The sequence below is a fragment of the Gadus morhua genome, chromosome 1, assembly GCF_902167405.1.
Source record: "Gadus morhua chromosome 1, gadMor3.0, whole genome shotgun sequence".
Classification (NCBI taxonomy): domain Eukaryota; kingdom Metazoa; phylum Chordata; class Actinopteri; order Gadiformes; family Gadidae; genus Gadus; species Gadus morhua.
The window spans coordinates 9,577,268-9,598,523 of NC_044048.1; the positions used below are offsets into that span (position 1 = coordinate 9,577,268).

General features: G+C 50.6%; 1 protein-coding gene across 1 annotated transcript in view; it reads right to left on the reverse strand.

The window, feature by feature from the left end:
- Positions 1–21,256, reverse strand: part of plxna2 (plexin A2) — a 188,233-nt gene that overhangs the window by 147,215 nt on the left and 19,762 nt on the right. The window contains exons 2-3 of the mRNA XM_030369078.1: positions 13,336–14,675; positions 6,663–6,845 (exon numbers count right to left, since the gene is read on the reverse strand). Coding sequence (XP_030224938.1) covers positions 6,663–6,845; positions 13,336–14,544 — 1,392 coding nt within the window. The 5' untranslated portion in view covers positions 14,545–14,675. The remainder of the gene's footprint in view (positions 1–6,662; positions 6,846–13,335; positions 14,676–21,256) is intronic.

A 21,256-nucleotide genomic window follows, 5' to 3' on the forward strand; every position in this document is an offset into this window, starting at 1 on the left:
GCTATTCGCCTCCACTAAGAAGCTTAGCAGATGGCAGTAGCGCGGCCAGCTTTACTTGCTAATAGTTTCTACAGATGGGCCGAGTCCCAACGCTGCGGCTCCACTGAAGTTTCCTCAAGGGGTGTCGAGCGCTTTTGATGATCAGACTCCACAGAGACGGGCTTTGTAACGAGGGTTCACAGTGGTATAAGATAAGATAATGGTGGCCGGTCATCCTCGATTGTGGTACAGTTTAGTGAGTGGTCCACTCGCTGTGCCTCTAATGGTTTTCATGCCGGTTGTTTTCCTACGGTCCAGGTGGACACAGACAGAAAGTTACTTTTGATGGGATTTCTTGCAATGGTACAAAGAATACTTGGTGGTGATTCAGAACGTTGTGTTCTCTTGCTTCTGTTGGCTACTTGTTGACTACTGCATCCCCCGGTTTCTTATCTTTCCATACATTCCAGAAGCTGATATCAGTGGGACCAAACGGATATGAAATACTTTGTGTAACATTGGGTGTTAATCTGGACAAACATGTCAAAGAACACCCCAAACAATGGCTGTCATTACCTGGATGAATTCAACATTTGCTAACCTTCTGTAATCACGCTTTTTCAGCTGGACTGTAATGAGTTTGAGCGAGGAACAGGTAAATATTACTTGGATGAAAAAAAAACAAGTGAATGATTTAGAAAAGGGACGCAATTATCTGTCGAATTTTGTGCATGTTCAAGCTCAAGGTTAATGGAATGCACGCATGGAACTGGAGATGCAAAAGTCTTTATTTTGTTATATATTCTATAATGATTTGCTCCTAAGCAATTTAGCAAAACGTGGGAGACAGAAATGGAGGCGATTTAACAAGACAACAGGTGTCCGTGTGTCCATGTGTGACCATGTGTGACCGTGCACCAGTGTGTCTGTCAATGTAGAACAGGTGATGAGTCCCCCCCACCCCCCTTATAGGAAACAGTATCCCTCGGGACAATCGGCCACGCTTCCGTTTAACTGTTGCCATGGGCCTCAGCTGTTGCTAAGGACATCATCCCCAAAGCTCAAGCTCTTTCTTTAACTGTCTGTCTATCTATTTCTCTGTCTGTCCGTCTTCCTGTAGGTTGGTCTGTCTGTCTGTAAATTGGTCTGTCTATCTGTAGGTTGGTCTGTCTGTCTGTAAATTGGTCTGTCTTTTTGTCTGTATGCAGTTCTGTCTGTCTGTCGGTCTGTCTGTAGGTTGGTCTGTCTGTCTGTCTGTGTGCAGGTCCGTCTGTCTGTCTGTCTGTCTGTCTGTCTGTCTGTCTGTCTGTCTGTCTGTAGGTCTATCCGTCTGTTTTTCTGCATGCAGGTCTGTCTGTCCGTTTTTACAGAGCCATTGTGCTCTCCCTGCCCGTACCTAGTGTTTTTCAATCTTGCTCTCTTTGTGTGTTTTGGACTCATTTTTCTTCTACCCCCACACAGCTGAGGTGAAAGTCCATCAGCCCAGAAAACGGCCACATCACAAGCTGTAAACTAAACAGGTCAGAGAGGACAGTTGGTATCATCTGTCAGCTGACGGGGGGGGGGGGGGGGGGGGGGGAGGCAGCAGGTGAGTGCCTTCTGGCCTGACAGACCCGACAGCCCCTTTGAAAAGATTCACTCTATGGGGGGAAGCAATCTGCACACACACACACACACACTCACACACACATACACACACATACACACATACTTCCAGTCCATATCACTACATGGCACAGAGACACTTTCGCTTTAATCCCCCATCACTACACAGACACAGAGCCTCAAACACACACACACACACACACACACACACACACACACACACACACACACACACACACACACACACACACACACACACACACACACACAGTCACGCTGGTAAAAGACGATAGCCGCTTCTGCACCGGGGGCCACGGAGCAGCAGCCGGCATAAACAAACCTTTTAAGTCGTCGGCGCCCAAGGTGTAGTGGTCAGCTGCTACCTGGGACCGAGCTGTGAGCGAAACGCGCACGCGGCGTGGAACCCGGGCCCGGCTCATGGTCAGTGACCAGGTGAATTAACGACGTTCGAGGTAAACTATTCCATGGGTTGTGGAATAATTAAAAGTGTGGTCAGGCGGCCACGGGCATAGACACACCTGAACCCTGCTCTTCAAGTTCCCCCTCTTCAGCTGCCAGAGGGGGCGACAACCGAAGCAAAGGCGGATTAGCGAGCAGAGCATGATGAGGAGGAAGGCATTAGTAACTAGCATGTACCACATCAACGCTGAACCGAAGGGGGCTCAAGGTTAAACGCTCATCTGTCGTTCTGAGCCCTGTTCACGGTTCAGGGAGGGCGCCTGACACACAAACATTGACAACAAAAACTGCGTTCAGTACCCTTAGGAACCTTGATCTGCTCATACAGCGGCCTTCTCATCTTCCTAATAAGTTCAAAATCAACTTCAAAATCGAGTTCAAAATCGTTCTCATCACCTACAAGGCCCTCAACAGCCTAGCCCCCCCCCCCTACCCTTCTGACCTCCTCCATCAGCACGCCCCCTCCCGATTCCTCAGGTCTATCTCTGCCAAACTGCTACAAGTCCCCCGGACTAAGCTCCGGACTTGGGGTGATCGGGCCTTCTCAGTTGCTGCCCCCACCCTTTGGAATTCACTCCCCTCCCACATCAAAGTCTCTCCAACCCTCTCTTCTTTCAAATCTGCCCTCAAAACATACCTTTTTACACTAGCCTTCCCCACCTAACTCCCACCTTATTCTTCATGTTTAACCTCTGTCTTTCTTTTAATCCTAGTCTGTCTTAATCTATGTCTGTTACATAGTTTAGATAGGGCAATATGTAAAGCGTCTTAGATAACCATATTATTATATAAATTTCATTTATTATTATTATTATTATTCCTACAATCTCTTTCTGTTTGTACAGTGATCACCTTTTTCCAATACTAACTTTTTCAAAAGAAGTGCCAGTTTTAATTCACATTGAAGGCCAGAGGTTTGAATGCAGACTCTCTCTGCAATGTTGCTGGAGTTCTTTCATGAATCCACACAGACGGGGGGGGCTACCTCTGCCTTCATAAAGAGAGGGCGGTCCACATGGGAATGGCTCACTGTAGTCCCTGGTTCAACACTGTTAACCCGGGCAGCTCTGAGAGTAAGAGAACCCAGATGGAGGACGTTCATCCCCACTGTTGGCAAATTCATTCTGATTACCAGGGGCCACAGGTTGCCTCAGCTGCTCCCTCGTTGGTCTCCACCTCCCCCACCACACCAGTGATCTCTCTTAATTGGCAATTTTACATGTGAAGCCGTGTCTCCCATCTCAGGCGAACATCAAATGTTAATGCTCAATGCCCTTGCCACTTCCCCACCGATTGCTGCACTTGTCTGCGCTCAGCAAGAAAAAGCTCAACCCACACACAGTCAATTTCCAATTAAGATGATGCAATACCAGCATACATGGCATTGGTGGATCTTCTTCCGTTATCTGACCCCCAGGGCCCTTGAGCTGCCTCACAGTCTACCGGTGCGTGGCTTAATGATGTGCATGATGGAGAGGCGTGTAGAAACACAGCCCCCCCAACCGAAGCAGGACATTGACTTAAGAAACAAGGAGGTGTCTCCCTTGAGTGTCAACCCTGACCTCAGACCTACATGCTCCTGTTATTTGTCTTCTTCTGCTACTCCCGAAAAAGATTTGGTTCAGTGTATGGTGGCAGCGTGTCGTTGTGTGTGCGTACGTGAGTGAGTGGTTGCTTGCGTGTGTGTTTGTGCGTGCGTGCCCGCGTCGTGCGAGCGTGCGTATGTGTGTGCGTGTGTGTGCGAGCGTGCGTGTGTGTAGACCCGGACAATCGATTGGCCCCTAGCAGTTTTCTGCTGAGGTGAACATCCACTCTCTGCCACAATCAATCACTCTCTCCGGGGTGCCACCCAGCAGCCGACCAGGTATTTCTCAGACACGGCAGATGCCACAGGGACCTTAGGCGGCAGCTGGTACACATTACACTACGGTGGATGGGGGAGGCCGGCTGCACACATCCTACATTGAGATTTTTACTGTAAACGAGGAGAGGGGATGTAAAGAGTTAAACGGCAGGCAGATTTGCCGGTTCGTCTAATGGTTTGAACAACGAGATCCCACCGTATGACACACGACGCGCACCTCTATCACAGCGTGGGCCCCGCCAACGTGTGAACATCACAAGCCTAATGTGACTGATTGCCTTTGCTGGAGTTTTTCACACGACACTGGGAATTTGCCTTACCCCCACTCGTATGTGTGACTACCCTCCTCATCCCCCCCGTGCCTCAGCCAATCGGCTGCCAGGAGGCCTCCGCCAGGGGCACTGGTACCCGGCACCGCCTGCTGCTCCACCCTGCCCCGGCTAAAGCAGGTGGAGCGCCGACAAACAGCAGTCAGCAGGAGGAGGAGGTGGGGGAGGGGGAGGCCTTGATTCAGGAGGTGGAAGATGGTGGAGGCGAAGGGGGGGGGGATCAGGGCTGAGGTACCACAGCCCCTCTTTGGGATGGGAGCCAATCCAATTACAGCCAGCGGTGCAGGCCCCGTTTCACCGGCGGCACTCAATTCACATTTCAGCATCTTCTCCCTCCCTCCCTCCCTCCCTCCCTCCCTCCCTCCCTCCCCCCACAACCCTGGTTTGTTTTTGACTCGCTCTCCGTTCAACTCTCCCCCTTGCCGTTCCCGCCCTGTCCCTCTGGGCAGCCAGGTGGAGGTACGGTGTCGCCAGCCAGGCCCCACCAGCGGTTCTCCCCCACATCCCGGCCCTCTCTTCCTCCTTTTCGGCGGCCCCCCTCCTACGCCCCCACCCTGGCTAACAGTCAACCAGCGCTCTCCCAGGACGGGTCTTATCACTCCCCTGCAGGGAGACACGGAGGAGCCAGAGGGAACCTTTCCTCCTGGCCCCCCAGGGGGTGTGCAGTTCAACCATCTCCCACATGCACACGTGCACACACACACACACACACACACACACACACACAGGCTGCAAAGACAGCGGCTGCTGTAACCTCATTTCCCTGCCATTGTCATGAATAGATCTGCTCTAACGGCTGAGCGTCCCCTCCCGGGTCCTCCCCTGTCGCCGGGCTGGTCGACGGACCGTGGCGCCTCCCCCTGCTCCGGGTGCCATGCTGATATCCTGGTTAATCCCTCCCCCCACATTAACTGTTACTGTGGTTACAGTCACACCCTGTGAAGACACGGCCGACGGAGGCGGCCCAGGCACCGCTTTGCATATCAGTTCCACTGGGAGGTGGAGGAGGCGGGAGACAGGGGCAGAGGATGGGAGGGAGGGGTGGAGTGGGGGGGTGGGGGGGGGGGGGGGGGGGGTGAGGAGGGATGGGTGGGAGGGGGGAGGGTTAAGGAGACCAGGGTAGAACATGAGACAGAAACAGCGGAGCGGGAAGGTTTGGCCGTCCCTCGGTAATGAAACTATGTAAGGGAGGAGGCAGGATGAATGATCAAACAGCACACTACACTGGTGGCTCTCCGTGAAGCCCTAGCCAGAGTGAGCTTTGGATTTACAGAGCTGTGAGTAAATAAATGAGCGCCAGTGAAATAAACCCAGCGTCGTATCATATGTCGCCCGCCGAAACAGCTACCAAAATACGAGGCTTTTTTTCCTGTTATCTTGCTCTTTTCGCTGCCTCCTCTCCTCACTTTCCCTGCGCTGCAGCTGTTGTCAGTGCATGGGGTGATGCATTTGGCAGTTATGGCCCATGTGACAGAAACACACAAGCGCACACACACACGCACACACTCATGCTGTCACTCAAAATCTGGCAAGTCCCGACGGAGCGGGACTGCTGACAAATCCTTCAAACAGCTGTCTTAACTGCACTGCAGCTCGAACACTCCACAGCCAATCACAGGGCTCCCCTGTGTTCCCGCATCCACACTGTACTGAGGACATTGACCATATCATCTTCAGCTGTTGGTTGGATGGGGGCGGGGCTGGGGGGGGGGGGGGGGTGTAAGTGCCAAAACAGCTCAATAGCTCTCTGAAATTAACTAGGAAGAACCAAGGGAATAACTCATTGCCAAATTGCACATCCACCCCCCCCCCCCCCTGGAATCACAAGCTCAGTGAATAGCTTTCACTTTGCCACACCATTCAACCGCTCCCAGTGAGTTATCGCAGACCAATGGCTTGTTTCTTCTGAACGGGGCTGAGAAATCTGTCTTTGTTAAGCGGCGAGCAGCCCGCTTAACCCTGCGTGGCGTTTGTGTTCTCCTACAGAGACCCAGAGGTTTAGATGGGCGGGCCTTCTCGCTTGACTCTCAGTGGGCTACCAGTAAAATGGTACCTATTAAAATTAATGGGCCAGCCGAGTGATTCCGCACTGATATACCATAGCTCACTCCAACAAGGAGCGGGGAAAGCCACTGCAGGGAAAGCCAGCTCACTAGCTGGCTAGCCAGGGACACATTAATAGTAGCCAGTAAATATGGCGGAGAATACATTAACTTTTTCTTCTGCTTAATACCAATGCGTCATCTGCATTGGAATACTTCACACCTTGTCCTGTCACTTTAAGCTACTTTGCCACTGCTGCTCCTAGCGTTGGTGCCACTATATGAGCACGGTTAAGGGCAGCGGAGACACAAGCCAAAAAGTGCTGGCCTAGCGAAACACAATTTTCGTCGCCCATTACTGACCTTCTTCAGTCGTCCACTCTTGGTGCCCACAAAGGCCACGCAGTAGCCGTTGTAGACGTAGACGGTGACGGAGGTCATGCGGTCGCGGGACTCGGTGTACAGCGTGTGTCCGGTGACCAGCTGGGAGCCGCCCAGCGGCTGGTTGATGTCCAGCCCGCAGAAGGAGTCGTCGATGGGCACCGGCTGGAGGGAGGGGGCAGAGTGACAAACAGTAGAGGTTGTTGAGAGAGCGAGGGAACCAAGGATAAAATAACACCACAGGAGAACAAGCAAGGAAACTAAACTGACGGCTCTAAAAATAGAACAGGATTAGAGAAAGAATTATCATTAAAAAAGATGAGAAAGATTTGGAGGCTGAACTGTACCAGACAAGGCGTTAAAAAGGGACTGGGGCTGCAATCTAGCCAATTATTCTAATTTGTATTATATAACAATTATCGTTTTGTTTATTTAACGTCATACCAGGCTGCAAATGCCCTGCGTGAGTTAGCAGAACCTAATGTCTTGCATTTGTGCCTACTTTGTACATTGGACACGTGATGAACAGGATGATTCATCGATCAGACAAGGAGGGACTTGGCACGGAAACACATGAACATATAGATGTAGAAGAGCGATATGTGCATACAGCAGCCCCTAGAGCAGACAGAAGAGCCACTGTCTCGGGAAGATGGAAGATTTGAGCGAGACGAAGCCAGAGGCGTATCAGAGCAGACAACCCAGTAGGAGGATGATGGGGACATGGGCAGGCAGAACACAGGGGTAGGAGGGGAGGGAGAGAGGGAGAGAGACATAAAGTGATAGAGAACAAGAGGGAAGGAGCGAGAGTAAGAGGGAAGGAGCGAGAGAGAGAGAGAGAGAGAGAGAGAGAGAGAGAGAGAGAGAGAGAGAGAGAGAGAGAGAGAGAGAGAGAGAGAGAGAGAGAGAGAGAGAGAGAGAGAGAGAGAGCGACAGAGAGACAGAGAGAGAGATAGAAGGATGGAGGACGATAGATAGAGAGATATACTGTATATCGAGAGAGATTGAGATAGAGGAAGAGAGATTTATAGAGAAAGAGATTAGAGAGAGAGAGGGAGAGAGAGAGATGGAGAGACAGAGAGAGACCGGGATAGAGGGGAAGAAATATATATATATAGGGAGCGAGGGAGAAAGAGGAATAGAGAGATAAACAGAGATAGAGGCAAGTAGGAATAGAGAGAGAAAGAAACAGAAAAGGGATCGAGGGAGTAGATAGACGGGGAGTCCCAGAGAACGAGAGGTAAAGAGAGTCAGAGAGAGATGGAAGGAAAGAGAGGAAGTGTGTGTGAGTGGCTAGAAGGGGAAATGGTCAAACAGGGTGACAGGGGTAGGGGCGGGGGATTGGGATGAGCTGAGAGTAGAGGGCGGAGGGTAGGGGTGGTGTAGAGAGCCTTCTCGGCTCCATGCTGCAGAAGCGTGTAAGCGTAGCCCCAGAGGGAGCCCCACCTGGCTCATTACACTGGCCTATCATCACCGACCTGCAGGAGGTCACACGCCGCATGATAACTAGGCACGCACACAGACACACACCCACACACACACACACACCTGGATAATGGTGTGAGGGCTGCTGACGTCTAAATTGTAGGTATGTGTTAATCTGTTTGCATTGAATGAAGAACTCTCAGGAGGTAAAAAATTGAAAAATACGAAGTAAAAAAGAAAAAGACATATTATGCTGTTATGTATGATCACACTGTAATTGGGGGAGGTAGCAAGAGAAAGAGGTCCTGGTGTAGATCAAGGTCAGTGGAGAGTGAAGACAGAGTGAGTGGCAGTGTTGCTGCCACTGCATCTGATGGTGGCCTCAAAGTGCCACGTAGAGTGAGCCAGATAGCCGGGCCGGGTGAAGGCCAGCATCACTCTGAGTGAACTTTCAAGCAGTCCGCTCTCTCTCTTTCTCTCTCTCCCCCACCCTCTCAATTCTCCTCCACCTCCTCAACCCCCCCGCAACTCACCCTTTCTCCCTTCACAGCACGTCACCCTCCCCCCATATTCCCCCTGCATTAATGCTTTCTGTCTCCATAAAAGTCTGCTTCTCCACCGTCACTAAGTCACCCACTCTCTCAATCATCCCTTTATTCTCTCCCTTATTCTCTTTCTATCAGTGTCAACTCTTACTCTTTCTTTTGCATGCTTGAGAGAGAGAGAGAGAGAGAGAGAGAGAGAGAGAGAGAGAGAGAGAGAGAGAGAGAGAGAGAGAGAGAGAGAGAGAGAGAGAGAGAGAGAGAGAGAGAGAGAGAGAGAGAGATTTCTTAGGCATTTTTTGCCCTGGAATCCACCTCTGTCCCTTCCTCCATACCGGGGATACAAAGGCTTCTTAAACCGGCTTTTCAGAAGCACAGCCAAAGCAATAAGGCTGACAAGGGGAATAATTGCCCCCTGCTCTCATAGTAACACCCCACACTTTATGGCATGTCCACTTATTTTCATTTTTTTTCAATTGCCCAAAATAGCTCTCTGGCTCTGCGTGGTACTGAGATGTGTGTTGCTCTGGGAGGGTACGCGACGTGCTCAGCATACATCATTACCACCGTAGGCTGGCTCTCTCCTCGGGATGTACAGCTTGTATTTCATTGGTTTAATGTCTGTTGACTCATGTTTCTTGGGAGGATATCAGAAGCCACAGACTGAATCAGACTGATCGGTCATGGCTGTTAGTGGAGGTCTGAGAAGCAGATCCATGTTCCACACTCCGACCAGCTTCTCTCTCTCTCTCTCTCTCTCTCTCTCTCTCTCTCTCTCTCTCTCTCTCTCTCTCTCTCTCTCTCTCTCTCTCTCTCTCTCTCTCTCTCTCTCTCTCTCTCTCTCTCTCTCCCTCTCTCCCTCTCCCGCTCTCCTTCACCCTCTCTCCCTCTCTCTCTCTCTCTCCCTCTCTCTCCCTCTCTCTCTCTCTCCCTCTCGCCCTCTCTCTCTCTCTCTCTCTCTCTCTCTCTCTCTCTCTCTCTCTCTCTCTCTCTCTCTCTCTCTCTCTCTCTCTCTCTCTCTTCCTCTCGCCCTCTCTCTCTCTCTCTCTCTCTCTCTCTCTCTCTCTCTCTCTCTCTCTCTCTCTCTCTCTCTCTCTCTCTCTCTCTCTCTCTCCCTCTCGCCCTCTCTCTCTCTCTCTCTCCCTCTCTCTCTCTCTATACAATATGCCATACTTTTCCGCAAGGGTCTGGTGGCGTCACCTCAGCATTTGGTTGTGATTACATTGAGATTGTTTGAAGGATGTACACTCAGTGGGCTCAGCACTAATGGAAATCCCCAGCCTGAACCCATGTGGTTAAGTTTTCCAGCAGTACACCTACTCACTCAGACCTCTCTCTCTCTCTTTTTTCCCATGTTGTAGTGTAGATCTCAAACAAACAGCCGCAGAACCGTACTTCACCACAGCTCTGGCCTGGCCCCGCTAATGCTAATTACATTGATTAGCACTGCCAGAGTTGTGGTGCGGCTAAAAATAGAAACTGTGAGCAATAAATCTCATATAACAGATCTAATCTCTGGTGAACGACAGAGACACTTTTTTTTCGGGCTCTGCTGTTTCCCTGTTGACTCACATTGTGGGAATACAAAATAAATAATAAGAACTAGCTTGCGCACAGCTGTGTGTGTGTTCCAGGCGTGAGGTATCACTGTTTCTCGACCTGCTTCGCTCAGGGGATGTTGTGTTTTTACACAGCCCTGGGTTTGAGCCGGTGTGATGTGTAACTAGTGGGTCGTGTATGCGTAAGCACATATGAAAAAGATAGGAGACTGGTGTGACAACAAAGGAACACACACACACGCACACACACAGACACACGATATGAAGCATTGAGATTGTGCTCTTGGGTGGATCCTCAGACACCAGAAGGCAAGGGGGCAATAGCGAATCCATTTTCATTGGCTGCTGGCCTCATTCTGGGGTTCGACTACAGCCAACAGCCAGTCACGGATGGACGAGATGCAATCATTCACATGGTATTGTTGACTAATGACCGGCAGAGCCGAGGTGTTTTGGGAGCCATGGGGGAAAAGTTTGATTAGTTTGGCCAAGATTAGAGTTTGATTAGAGTACCCTGCGCACACTGGGGCGATTAAGCCCAATGCGGCACTCTGATTTGATCGCAATCCGGTCGTTTTGTCTGTGCCGAACATGCCAATTTTGTTTTAATTTTATCTCTTCACTATTCCTACCCACATTGCACTGGGGCTGAAACTAATGGTTTCCTTCTTCGTTGAAACTGAAATGTTATTTTTTTCCCGATAATTAATCATTCATCAGGCTATGAAAAGTTAACAGAGCTCTTAGTGACTGCTTGCTTTGTCTGATGAGCATCCGACAAATGTTAAGTATTTATTTGTTTGCACAATAAAAACATATTTGATTATTGTAATCTGAAATAGGGAAAAGAGAACATATAGAGGCATTTCAGCAATTAAAAGTAACAAATGTTTGGCATGTTTACTTGATGAATGCCCAAATCTTTGAATTGATTCTTTGTCACTGAGGGTTCATGGATGGCTTACGTCAGCACTCGAGGACAATATTGCAGTGGACTGCTGTAGTGTGGAATCACGAGGTCTATAAGTAAGGCACTTGGGGCCAGAACAGAAAAATTCAGCCTTAATTACATTCTTTTCAGGTTTCCTTACCTAAACCTCTATGCACAGACACACCTGAAAATGCCCTGTGTTGAGTAAATAAAAGGCTTTTGCTCACCCTGGGACAACAACAAGAGAGCCCGCTACTTAAAGCCTCTGCCTCAAGGTGAGAATGGTTGACACGTCCCACTGGTGGAGGTAATTTGTTCAGGCTTTACGACTACCTCATCCATTGATACCCATCTACATAATCCATACAATACTTTGGGTTTATTGACTGCACATCGAATGTCAAACAGGGTCGAGGTATTTTCCTTAGTATTTCCTCTGCACCTCCCTTTTTGATGTTCAGACACTGAGGGCCTGTTTATTCGGGGAGTGAAGGGAGAGCAGAGTGGTATTGGCAGCTGGGAAATGCTTGTGAACTGCTCCTGGCAGTGCGAGCAATGGGCGAGTGGGATGTGCTGCTCACTAGGTGGGGAGCTTACAGAGTCCTCTGCGCCCTTCACAGCATCAAGAGGACCCCCCCCCCCCGCCCCCTAAACACCCCCACCACCACCAGCACCACTAGATGATGAGATTTTAATTCTGGCTCCCACGGTTAGAGATGCCCGTTGACTTCACCCCTGCCTTTGCCATTGCGCATCATCTCTTCCAGTCCCCACCCCCCCCCCCCCCCCCCCCCCCATTACCCTCCCCTATCCCCCCACTCCACGTTCCTCATTCCTGCTCCTTCTGATCATAGTCCCCCCCATCTCCCCCCATGGGGGCTACTAACTGAGAACAGCGGCAGTCCCAGATAACACCCACCACCCCCCCTCACCTCTGACATCACGCTAATGGGGAATTTACTGATGTTAATAAAAGTGGTCAATAGAGAGCCCTGAGGGGATTAGTAGGAGAACAAGCAAGAAGGCCTTGCAGTGGTTTCCTCGTGAGGACTGGGATATCATTAACCCCCCCCAGGAACCATATGAAGGTCCCCGACGCACACATGCACGCACGTGAGCACATACACACACACGCAGGCAAGCGCAAACACAGATATACGCACTGGCACATATGCGCACAGCGCCGGTAACCACACACACAGACACACACACAAACTCACACTCGCATACGCACACACACACACTGGAGCATTCCACACACAAAGCGGGAGTCATTATTGTTCATTATTTCACCCTTTTAATTCCTATCAGCAATTACAGCATGGAGACGCCGAGAACGGCGGCCTCCTGGGAGTGAATGGAAATAAAGAAACGTAACTGTACTTGACAACGTGTAATAGATACGAGAGCTCGCATTATGGAATAATTGGCGAGCGTTAGAAGAAATAGACTGATGAATTAGCCGTTCTGCAAAGCCCCGCCCTGCCCAACTTACATTACCACCCCGACCACACTTGGGGAAATGTTTATTTGGATTGCACTCAAGGAGAATATTATCGCTGTGATGGTTGCCAAGAAAAATAAGCCCCTCTTCCTTCACTTATGAATACCTCTCATTGAGATAGTCTTGAAAGTGGCTGTTCCCCGATATCAGCGCTGCAAAACAATTAGGGTGTAATTACATGTAGTGTGAGAATAATTTGATAACGAGAAATGGGCGACAGAAAGCAGTCAGAGCCACCGTTCAGCATGGAGGGCTGCGCTGAGGGCTGTGAGTAAATGCAGCCGACAGCGGCGACTTCCTTCCAACGAGATGTTTTTCTAGGCCTGCTAAAAGGCTTCAGTCATCACTCAGCCTTTTCCTTTTTTCCATGATCATAAACATGACATGCTGGTCTGGTAGAGGCAAGATGGATCTCAGGGCTTTAAACATGAAATCTCCCTTCTTCGTTAACTGAAAACCCTTCTTAGTTTGGAAGGAAAGGCTTATTTGAATGTTGTTCATTTCATCATTTACTGAAATACACTGTGATAGATAAAGAGGCAGTTCATATACCTTGAAATGATTTCTATAGTTCACACATTTCACAACAGTAACTGGTTCTTGATATCACCCATAAAGCTGAAGTCACTGCCTCCTGATCCCCTATCAGCACAACGAGTGGGTGAGCCGCCCTCGGGCCGCCCGGCCTACTCACCGCCTTGGTGCACTGCACGTCCTTCCCCAGCAGCCAGTTGAGCTCCAGGTGGCCCTCCCCCTGGTAGCAGGACTGCAGGCGCTCCTTGATGCGGGCGTTGATGTCCCGGATGCTGAACACACAGAGCGCCGAGTCATCGGGGGGCCGGTGGAACTGCTTCTGGCCCTTGGCGAAGACGGTGAACAGCACGTCGTCCTGCGCGCTGATGTTGAGCGAGGCGGCCAGCACGCGGCCCGGCTTGCCCAGGTAGGCGGCCTGCAGCAGCCGGTACTCCACGCCGTTCTTCACGCAGCCCACGGGCAGCGACACGTAGGAGTGGAACTTGCGGTCGTCCTTGCAGAGGCGCACGATGCGCGAGGTGTAGAAGAGGTCACTGGACGAGCCGCCGGACGACATGCTGTTCTCAGGGGTCTCGGGCTGCACCGTCAGGAAGTACACAAAGTTACCGCTGGCGAAGCCGTACACGTAGTAGATGTCAAAGTGCGACACCAGCGCCAGAGTGTCCGACGGGATCTTGATGAGGGACGACACGAAGTCCGTGTGCAGCTCGTAGTCCAGCATGGCGGAGGACTCCGGGTCGCGGGGCAGCTTGCGGCTGGAGATGGTGGGGAAGTAGTCCTGCTTGCCGTCCACGGCCGTGCCGATGAACAGGGTGCCGTCCTGGCCCTGTGAGGGCACGATCACCCCGTACATGGTCCCCGTCTGGTTGACGCTGGACAGGTAGTGCTCCTTCTTGTGGGAGGGCTCCACCAGGATGAAGAGGTCGTCCAGGCGCAGCAGCTTGCACACGCCCTGGTAGAGGCTGCCGCAGGCCAGCAGCCGGTTCTGAGAGTAGTCGACGAGGAGGAGCTTGTTGACGTTGTTGGTGGCCACCAGGGGCTCCGAGCATGGCTGCACGATCAGCGGGGGGTAGCAGGCCTTGTTGTCGTCCTCCGGGCCCGTGTCGTGGGACACCAGCAGGGTGAGGTTCCCGGACAGTTTGTACACGCGGTTGACCGCTCCGAGGTACAGGGCCCCCGTGTTCTGGTGGACCGTCAGGTGGTTGAAGGCCCACTCCTTGCGCTCAGGGTGGAAGGTGGTAAACGTTTGTCCGTTGCATGAGGTAGGGACGGCTAGAAGCCAGCAGCAGCAGCAGCCCAGGAGAGCGGCCAGAGTTCCTACCGTGGGCCTGGCTAATGAAGTCCTGTGTGTGTTCCGCCGGTCCTCCATGTCTAACTGGGCCCGCGAGGCAGGTACAGCAGCAGTAGCACAATGCAGTGGAGTCAGCGGAGAAACCTTCACCTTTGTGACACCGGAGGCTTTCTGTGCGGTTGAGGCTGGGCGCAGGTCTTCACATGTTTCTGAAAGGGAGAGGTAAAACCAGGGTGAGTTATCAGAGATAGTAGCGTCTGACTCATGACTCACACTGCACAACAGATACGGGCAAACGGAGCCGCTGTGCTATCACTGGGAAAAAGGTCAACGTTTGTACTTCCCTTTTTCACTGCTGCAATGAGCCGTGGAGAACCAAGATGGAAACTGACAGACAATCGGAGGAAACCTTTATGGTTCACATAGCAAAGGAGTTGTTGGACAGGCCAGGAAAATAGACAGGAAGGAGAGGCTGGTTCCAGCAACGGATATTAGCCTAATCAGACTAACACGCTCGCTGTTGCCTTTATAGACACGGAGCGACGAGGCGTTTCTTAGAAGAAGAAAAGTAAATACAGAAAGCTCACAGCCACTCATATTAAACTGCTAACAGGCTGTTAGACCTCTTACTGGCACTTAACACATGAACACATACACACAAACACACAAACTTGCTCTCTTAAGACTATACACTTTCAGAGCTTCTCAGAATCCCCATTAAGGAACAAATTCAAAAATTGTGCCGTTATGTCTATTCAACAATGCTACAGCTCTGAAACCACCACAAAGTATTATTCCTCTGTATTTTAAAGAAATTCATACCATTTACCATTGCCACTATTACATTTTTAGAGACCAATATAACAACACACACAATCCCACACACACCACACAAACACACACACACTCTTACTAATTTGCTATCCCTATTTATCCTTGAAAGCGTGCATCATGCAAAGCCCGCAATTCATGTTCCTCTTGCAGCCGGGTCTAGTGAGATCTCTCTGCCATAAATCAGAGGTTGGAGCCCCTCTATGCAGTTTGTCCCGGGGAGTTAATTATGTCGTCCACTGGAAGAAGAGGCCTGGATCTTATTACTGGAACAAAGTGAGAACAAATTGGGAGCCTGTTTCACACAGCCCCGCCCCTTCCTCTACCAGCTCTCTGCTCTTAAAGGGCTATGTTATGCCAAACCGAAATCTATTAATTATGTCCCTCCTCCCCCCTAAATATTGCTGTTTTCTTATTCTTCTATTCCATCTATCTCCTATTGATATGATCACATCCCGGAGGGAGTAATCACTGGCAGCAGAACAATCATCCTTCGACGAATCAGGCCATCGTGTTAGATATGCACACAGCTGGCTCCATGATAAAAGTCAGCACTCTCTGTGTGTATTAAGACTATGTGTACAAGTGTTTTTTTGTGTGTTTGCATGTTAGTGCACGTGTGTCTGCACGTTTGTGTTCATGCATTTGTGCATGAATGTGTGCATACGTGTGTGTATGTGTATGCATGCGCGTTTGTGCATGTGCGCTAATGTGGATGTGTTTGAGCATGTGCATGCATTAAGACTGTGTGTATTTGTGTTTTTTGGTGTTTGCGTGTTTGTGCACGTGTGTGTTCACGTGTGTGTTTATGCATTTGTGCATGAGTGTGTGTGCGTTTGAGCATGCGTGTGTGTGTGTGCGTACTCTTATGTGGATGAGTGTGTGGGTGTGTGTGCGTGCCCGTGCCTCGTTCCCCCGGTGTTATCAGTGCGCTCCGTCAGAAGCGAGCAGTGTTCGGGGCTAACCGGGGAGAGAGACAATGGCGGCGCATCCTAAAATCAAGTATGATGAGGCGTGGCGATACAACAAGGGTAATTACTGGAGGAGCTGGAGGAGGTAAGCTGGGGAGTGACACAGCGCCGCCAGGGGCTTTTAACGTGGCGGAGACGGCCCTACATCGTTCGTCACGCTCTGCATTAGCATTTCCAGCAGCGGGGGCCACAGAGGATGAGGGGTGAAGGATGCGGCCGGAATATTCAATGGCGGCGGCGCCTTGGTTTAGCAGGCGCTCAAACAGGGATCCGGAAGCGTGGAGTACAATGCAACGCGATCGAGAGGAAAAGAGAAACAACTCCGCTACGACCGTGTGCCAGCTCCAGGCGGATCTGATTTGCGCTGCAGATTTTTAAAATCCTCTGAACCGTGTCGTCGTGCAAACTGTGGAAATGTCTGTCGTCGTTGTCCTAGCCCCCCCCCTCCCCCCAAACACGATGTGATCAACGGGCATGCTAGTCGGCGGAGACTTAAACACAGACTCCAGGGCGAGGTATTGATCCACGGGTCCATAAACAGCAGCCCAGAGGCCCTGTCGTCCTGTACAGCGGCGTGTGCGCGGCTTGAGGTGTGGGAGCCGCCCTCGTCCCCGGAGCGTTTTACTAGCAGGGCCGTTAAAGGAAGAAGAAGAGCTGCTGGGAAGTGAAGAAGCGAGCGCCCCCCCCCCCCCCCCCCTCTCATTCACCCACCTTCAGTTGCCTGCCTGCTCTGCCTGCTTCCTCTTTGTTTGAGTTTGCGCGTTGTGGATGTGAGGAAGGAAAAAAACCTCTGGGGGTTTAATCAGCCTCCTGCTGAGCCAGCGCTTTCTGCCCCCCCCGGCCGCCTCCCCAAAGCCCTGAAGTCTTCTGCCCTTTAGGGGCTTTAAAACCAACCCAGGCCCCCAAAGCCCACCCTCCCCCCTCCGCCTCCCCTGGCCCTGCATAAATATACACCACCTTCAAACCCCATCCGCGTCCCTCCTTCCCACGAGAGAGACCATATGCATCACTCCTTCTGCAGTGGAAGCCTCCGCAGTCCAAACGCACTGAGTAGTGACCACACAGGGTTTGTCCGACGCCTCGCGGCTGGTAAGGCTCTCGGTCGAATGAATCGTCGGATGAGTCAGATGGACTCTTATGTTTAAAAGGATTGCCAGATCCATTTGTTGCACTTGAGAGAGCTTTCTCATCATCATCATCATCATCATCATCATCATCATCATCATCATCATCATCATCATCCTCAATACTTGCGGGCAGAGAGGGAGAGTTTTAGAGCGGAGCCATCCCTTGTCTGAGAAAGTTCAAAGTGAGGAGTATATAATTACCGGAATGGGCATTAACAGAGGCAGCTGTGTTAATGACTCATGTATTAAACCACAAGTTACCCAAGTGACCCGGTGAACACAGAGTATCTGGTGTCGTGCCTGTGTTTGAGCAAGCATTTGTATGATGGATTGAATCTAGGCTGTGTTATGTAAGACACATGTTAAAACGTGCTCGCTCATCGTGCTGCCAATGCTACATGTTATCATGAATTTCTCTATTGGCAACAAGCCTTGATTCCCCACTGCCTTAAAAGCATACAGTAGCCAACATGAGGGCATTAACACAGCTCCCTCTGTGCTGACTCACCGCAGTAAACGTAGATGTAGCACAAGTTCTTCTGCTTGAAATGTGATTTGTAGACACGCGACAACTGTAGGACTTCATCTGACAGAGGTATATCTAAGGATTTATGGCCATGATAAACGCCATGAATCTTTCTGAACTCCCACTCGGGCAAAGATATATTTCATATGATGTCAAAGCACTGTGTGATGGCTACGATTCCCACCACCCCCCTTCCCTTCAGTCCAGCCACTGCACGACAAACAAAGCTCTTGGACAGCGAGCGCGAGGTGTTGATCTCACCCTCTATACGACAGCCAGAGTAAGACGATGAAAGAGGAGTTAGCCAAGATGGAGCGAGAGAGTTACAGCTGTAAACGTACGTTCAAGCAGCCCAGAACACGACGCTCAGACACAATGTTTTTGAACAGCGCGGCTCACAAAGCTGAGCGTTTGGCAGGCTGCTTCCCAGCCCTTGTTAGACAGAACGGATCCCACTGACGGCCCGCACTCTGTCAATATGCCTGGATGCTGCTCGGCGCTGCCCGCACCCAGGCGTTGGCGCTGGCCCTGGCAACGGGGCGGGGGGGCGCCGGCGGTGCCAACTGTGGGCACAGGGAGCTGCATTGTGGCTGATTATCTCCGGCAAGAGGAGCCCTGCAGCCTCCGATACTCCACGGCGGGACGCTTGAAGCGGAAGAGGAAGAGAATGGCGTGGTGTGAGTGACCCACACACACACACACACACACACACACACACACACACACCCACACCCATACACAAAGACACACACACACACACACATACAAAGACACACACACACACACAAACAGACACATACACATACACACACACACACACACACACACACACACTCACACACACTCACACACACTCACACACACACACACACACACACACAAAAACACACACACAAACAATACGGCTATGAGCTGTGGTCACAGAGGCCCAGTCGTCAGTGATGCAGAAGGAAGAATGGACATGGAGAGAAGTGGCTTTTGAAACCCATTTTGACATCTGCGCCGGAGCAGCGCTGTGTGCCAGTCATCCCGGGATAGGCTGCAGCAGCAGATCTATCTGTGCACCCAGGACCCCGCCCCACTCCGCCCCGACAAGCTAAGCTCCTTAACAATGCCACCAAATGTGTTTGATCTGCTCAAGTCCTATTTACACCAATTGTATGCGCGGAGATAAAGAAAAGAAAACCGCAATCCTGTTAGGGTGATAGCTCTATTGTTGTGGGATAGGGAGAAGGAAATGATGGCTTGGAATTTCATGCCTAGGATTAATCCGTTATTGCCCAAATGATTAATGAAAAGCATGAAATCCTGCTGTTTAAAGCAACTGATATTCCACAACAAAAACCGCATAACCCAAAAAATGAGGCAATAAATAATGAATTTGCGGTAGGCTGGACTCCATTAGTCTCGCTTTTAAGGCGCCACCCCCTTCGCTGGAATCACAAGACGACTCCAGTTCTGCAGTCTAGAACCTTTCTTCTCTGATCTCACTTCTGCACCGACCCGCGTGATCACTTCCCAGAACACAGAACCCATCAGCAGCCAGCCGGAGACCATCCATCTTCTAATCCACCACAGGGAAATGACCCAGTAGTCAAGGGGAGAGGAGGACAGTGAAACTGCGGCGGCTCCTTGCAGATCCAGCCATCGTCTTAACCGGTGTGGGACTCTGTTACGACGGCATACCAGTCGGGCACACTTAAGATTTACAACGACCACAAAATACGGGACGCAGCGTTTTTAGTTTCACTCTGTGGTCACCAATAGTGGGAGAGCAGGTTACGCTTTACCAATACATGAAGCGATTGTTTGTTTTTGTTAACCGCACGATCCTCGCTTGGGCTCAGAGCTATGACTAAAAAGGGGTATAATTTAGCATAGTAAATGAATGTGCACTTGTCCATGATTAAGCATGGAGCGCTCGGGGCTTCGTTAAGGCGGCGCTGTGCATCCAGTGTTTAGCAGCGGCGTCTCTGTAAGTGACCCATATTAGTGCACTGGCTCACGAGGATACACAAAGCAGGCCAAGACACAACCAAATACCTCCAAGAGCTTCAACTCCCTTTAATGAATACAAAGGCCTGTTAAACCCCCCGCCTTGTCTCTCGCTCTGTCTCTCTGACTCTGGCTTTCTCTCTCTCTGGCATATAGGCCCATGGCCACGTATACAAGCAAAAACACCCACAAAAGGAGAGGCATGTCCTCAACAAAAACACAGGTTATGTTTTGGAGTGCAAACAAGGGCGTGTGTGTCTAATCTTTGTCTTTAGCCGGATCCTCCTCGAGACACACCTCCCCTAAAATGCTACTGTTCACACAAGCGTTGTGGGCAGTTTCCCCCCCGGCATGCAACCTGCGTCTTTCGAGGAGAATGATTACATTTGATGAATGACATGTTTCCATTCCCACTTCATTCATCTCGCCCTCTAGTTTTCCGCCCAACATCTAAGACACACAAATACCACAAGGCTTGCAAAGAACACACACACACACACACGCACACAACCACACACACAAACACATGCGCACACAGGTGCACAAATGCATAAGCAAACACACACACGTACACATGAGCGCACAAGCGCACAAACGCATAAGAAAACACACACACACATTTGCTAAATACAATTTCCCTTTTTATTTTATTATTTATTGTTTCATCACAATAGTTGAAGGAATGTTTTGCCGGAATGGTGGCGGTGTGAGGGTTTGACAAAACATTAATCAAGCATCGTACGTACTACGTATTCATTTACATAGGAGTAATTATATATTGATCTCCATGGAGAACGTAACCCATCCTACTTGGTGTATGCAAAACCTTAAGACACACACACCCATACATTCATAATCCTCATACCCCACCCCCTTCTAAACCACCTGTCCCCCCTAGCTACCCCCTACCTTCCCTCCAGTTTTTCAAATTGGCGGCTCAGTTCCCAGTGGGGTTGTGATCTTCCCCGGGCAAGACTCATCAGATCTGTCTGTCATCCAGCGGACCAAGCTTTCTATTAGACGTAATTTCCATAAATCTAAATTGTAAAAGGCTTCTACAATGGGATTGAGGGGGGAACCCTTTTGGGGCTGGGGGGGGGGGGCCAAACAAACAAACAGAGGCAGATGTCACCGTACCGGGATTAGCCGGTCTCACCTCAGCTTATGCCGCAAAGTGGAACTGAGTGGGGTCTTTGATTGACACCCCACATGTTTTATGAGATTGGAAACGCCTTAACGTGTCCCCAAAGCATGTCCCCCAATGTTGCGGCCTGATCCCTCCTGCCTGAGAGTCCATATTCTCTCTCTCTCTCTCTATAGCGAGAGAGAGAGTGTGAAAG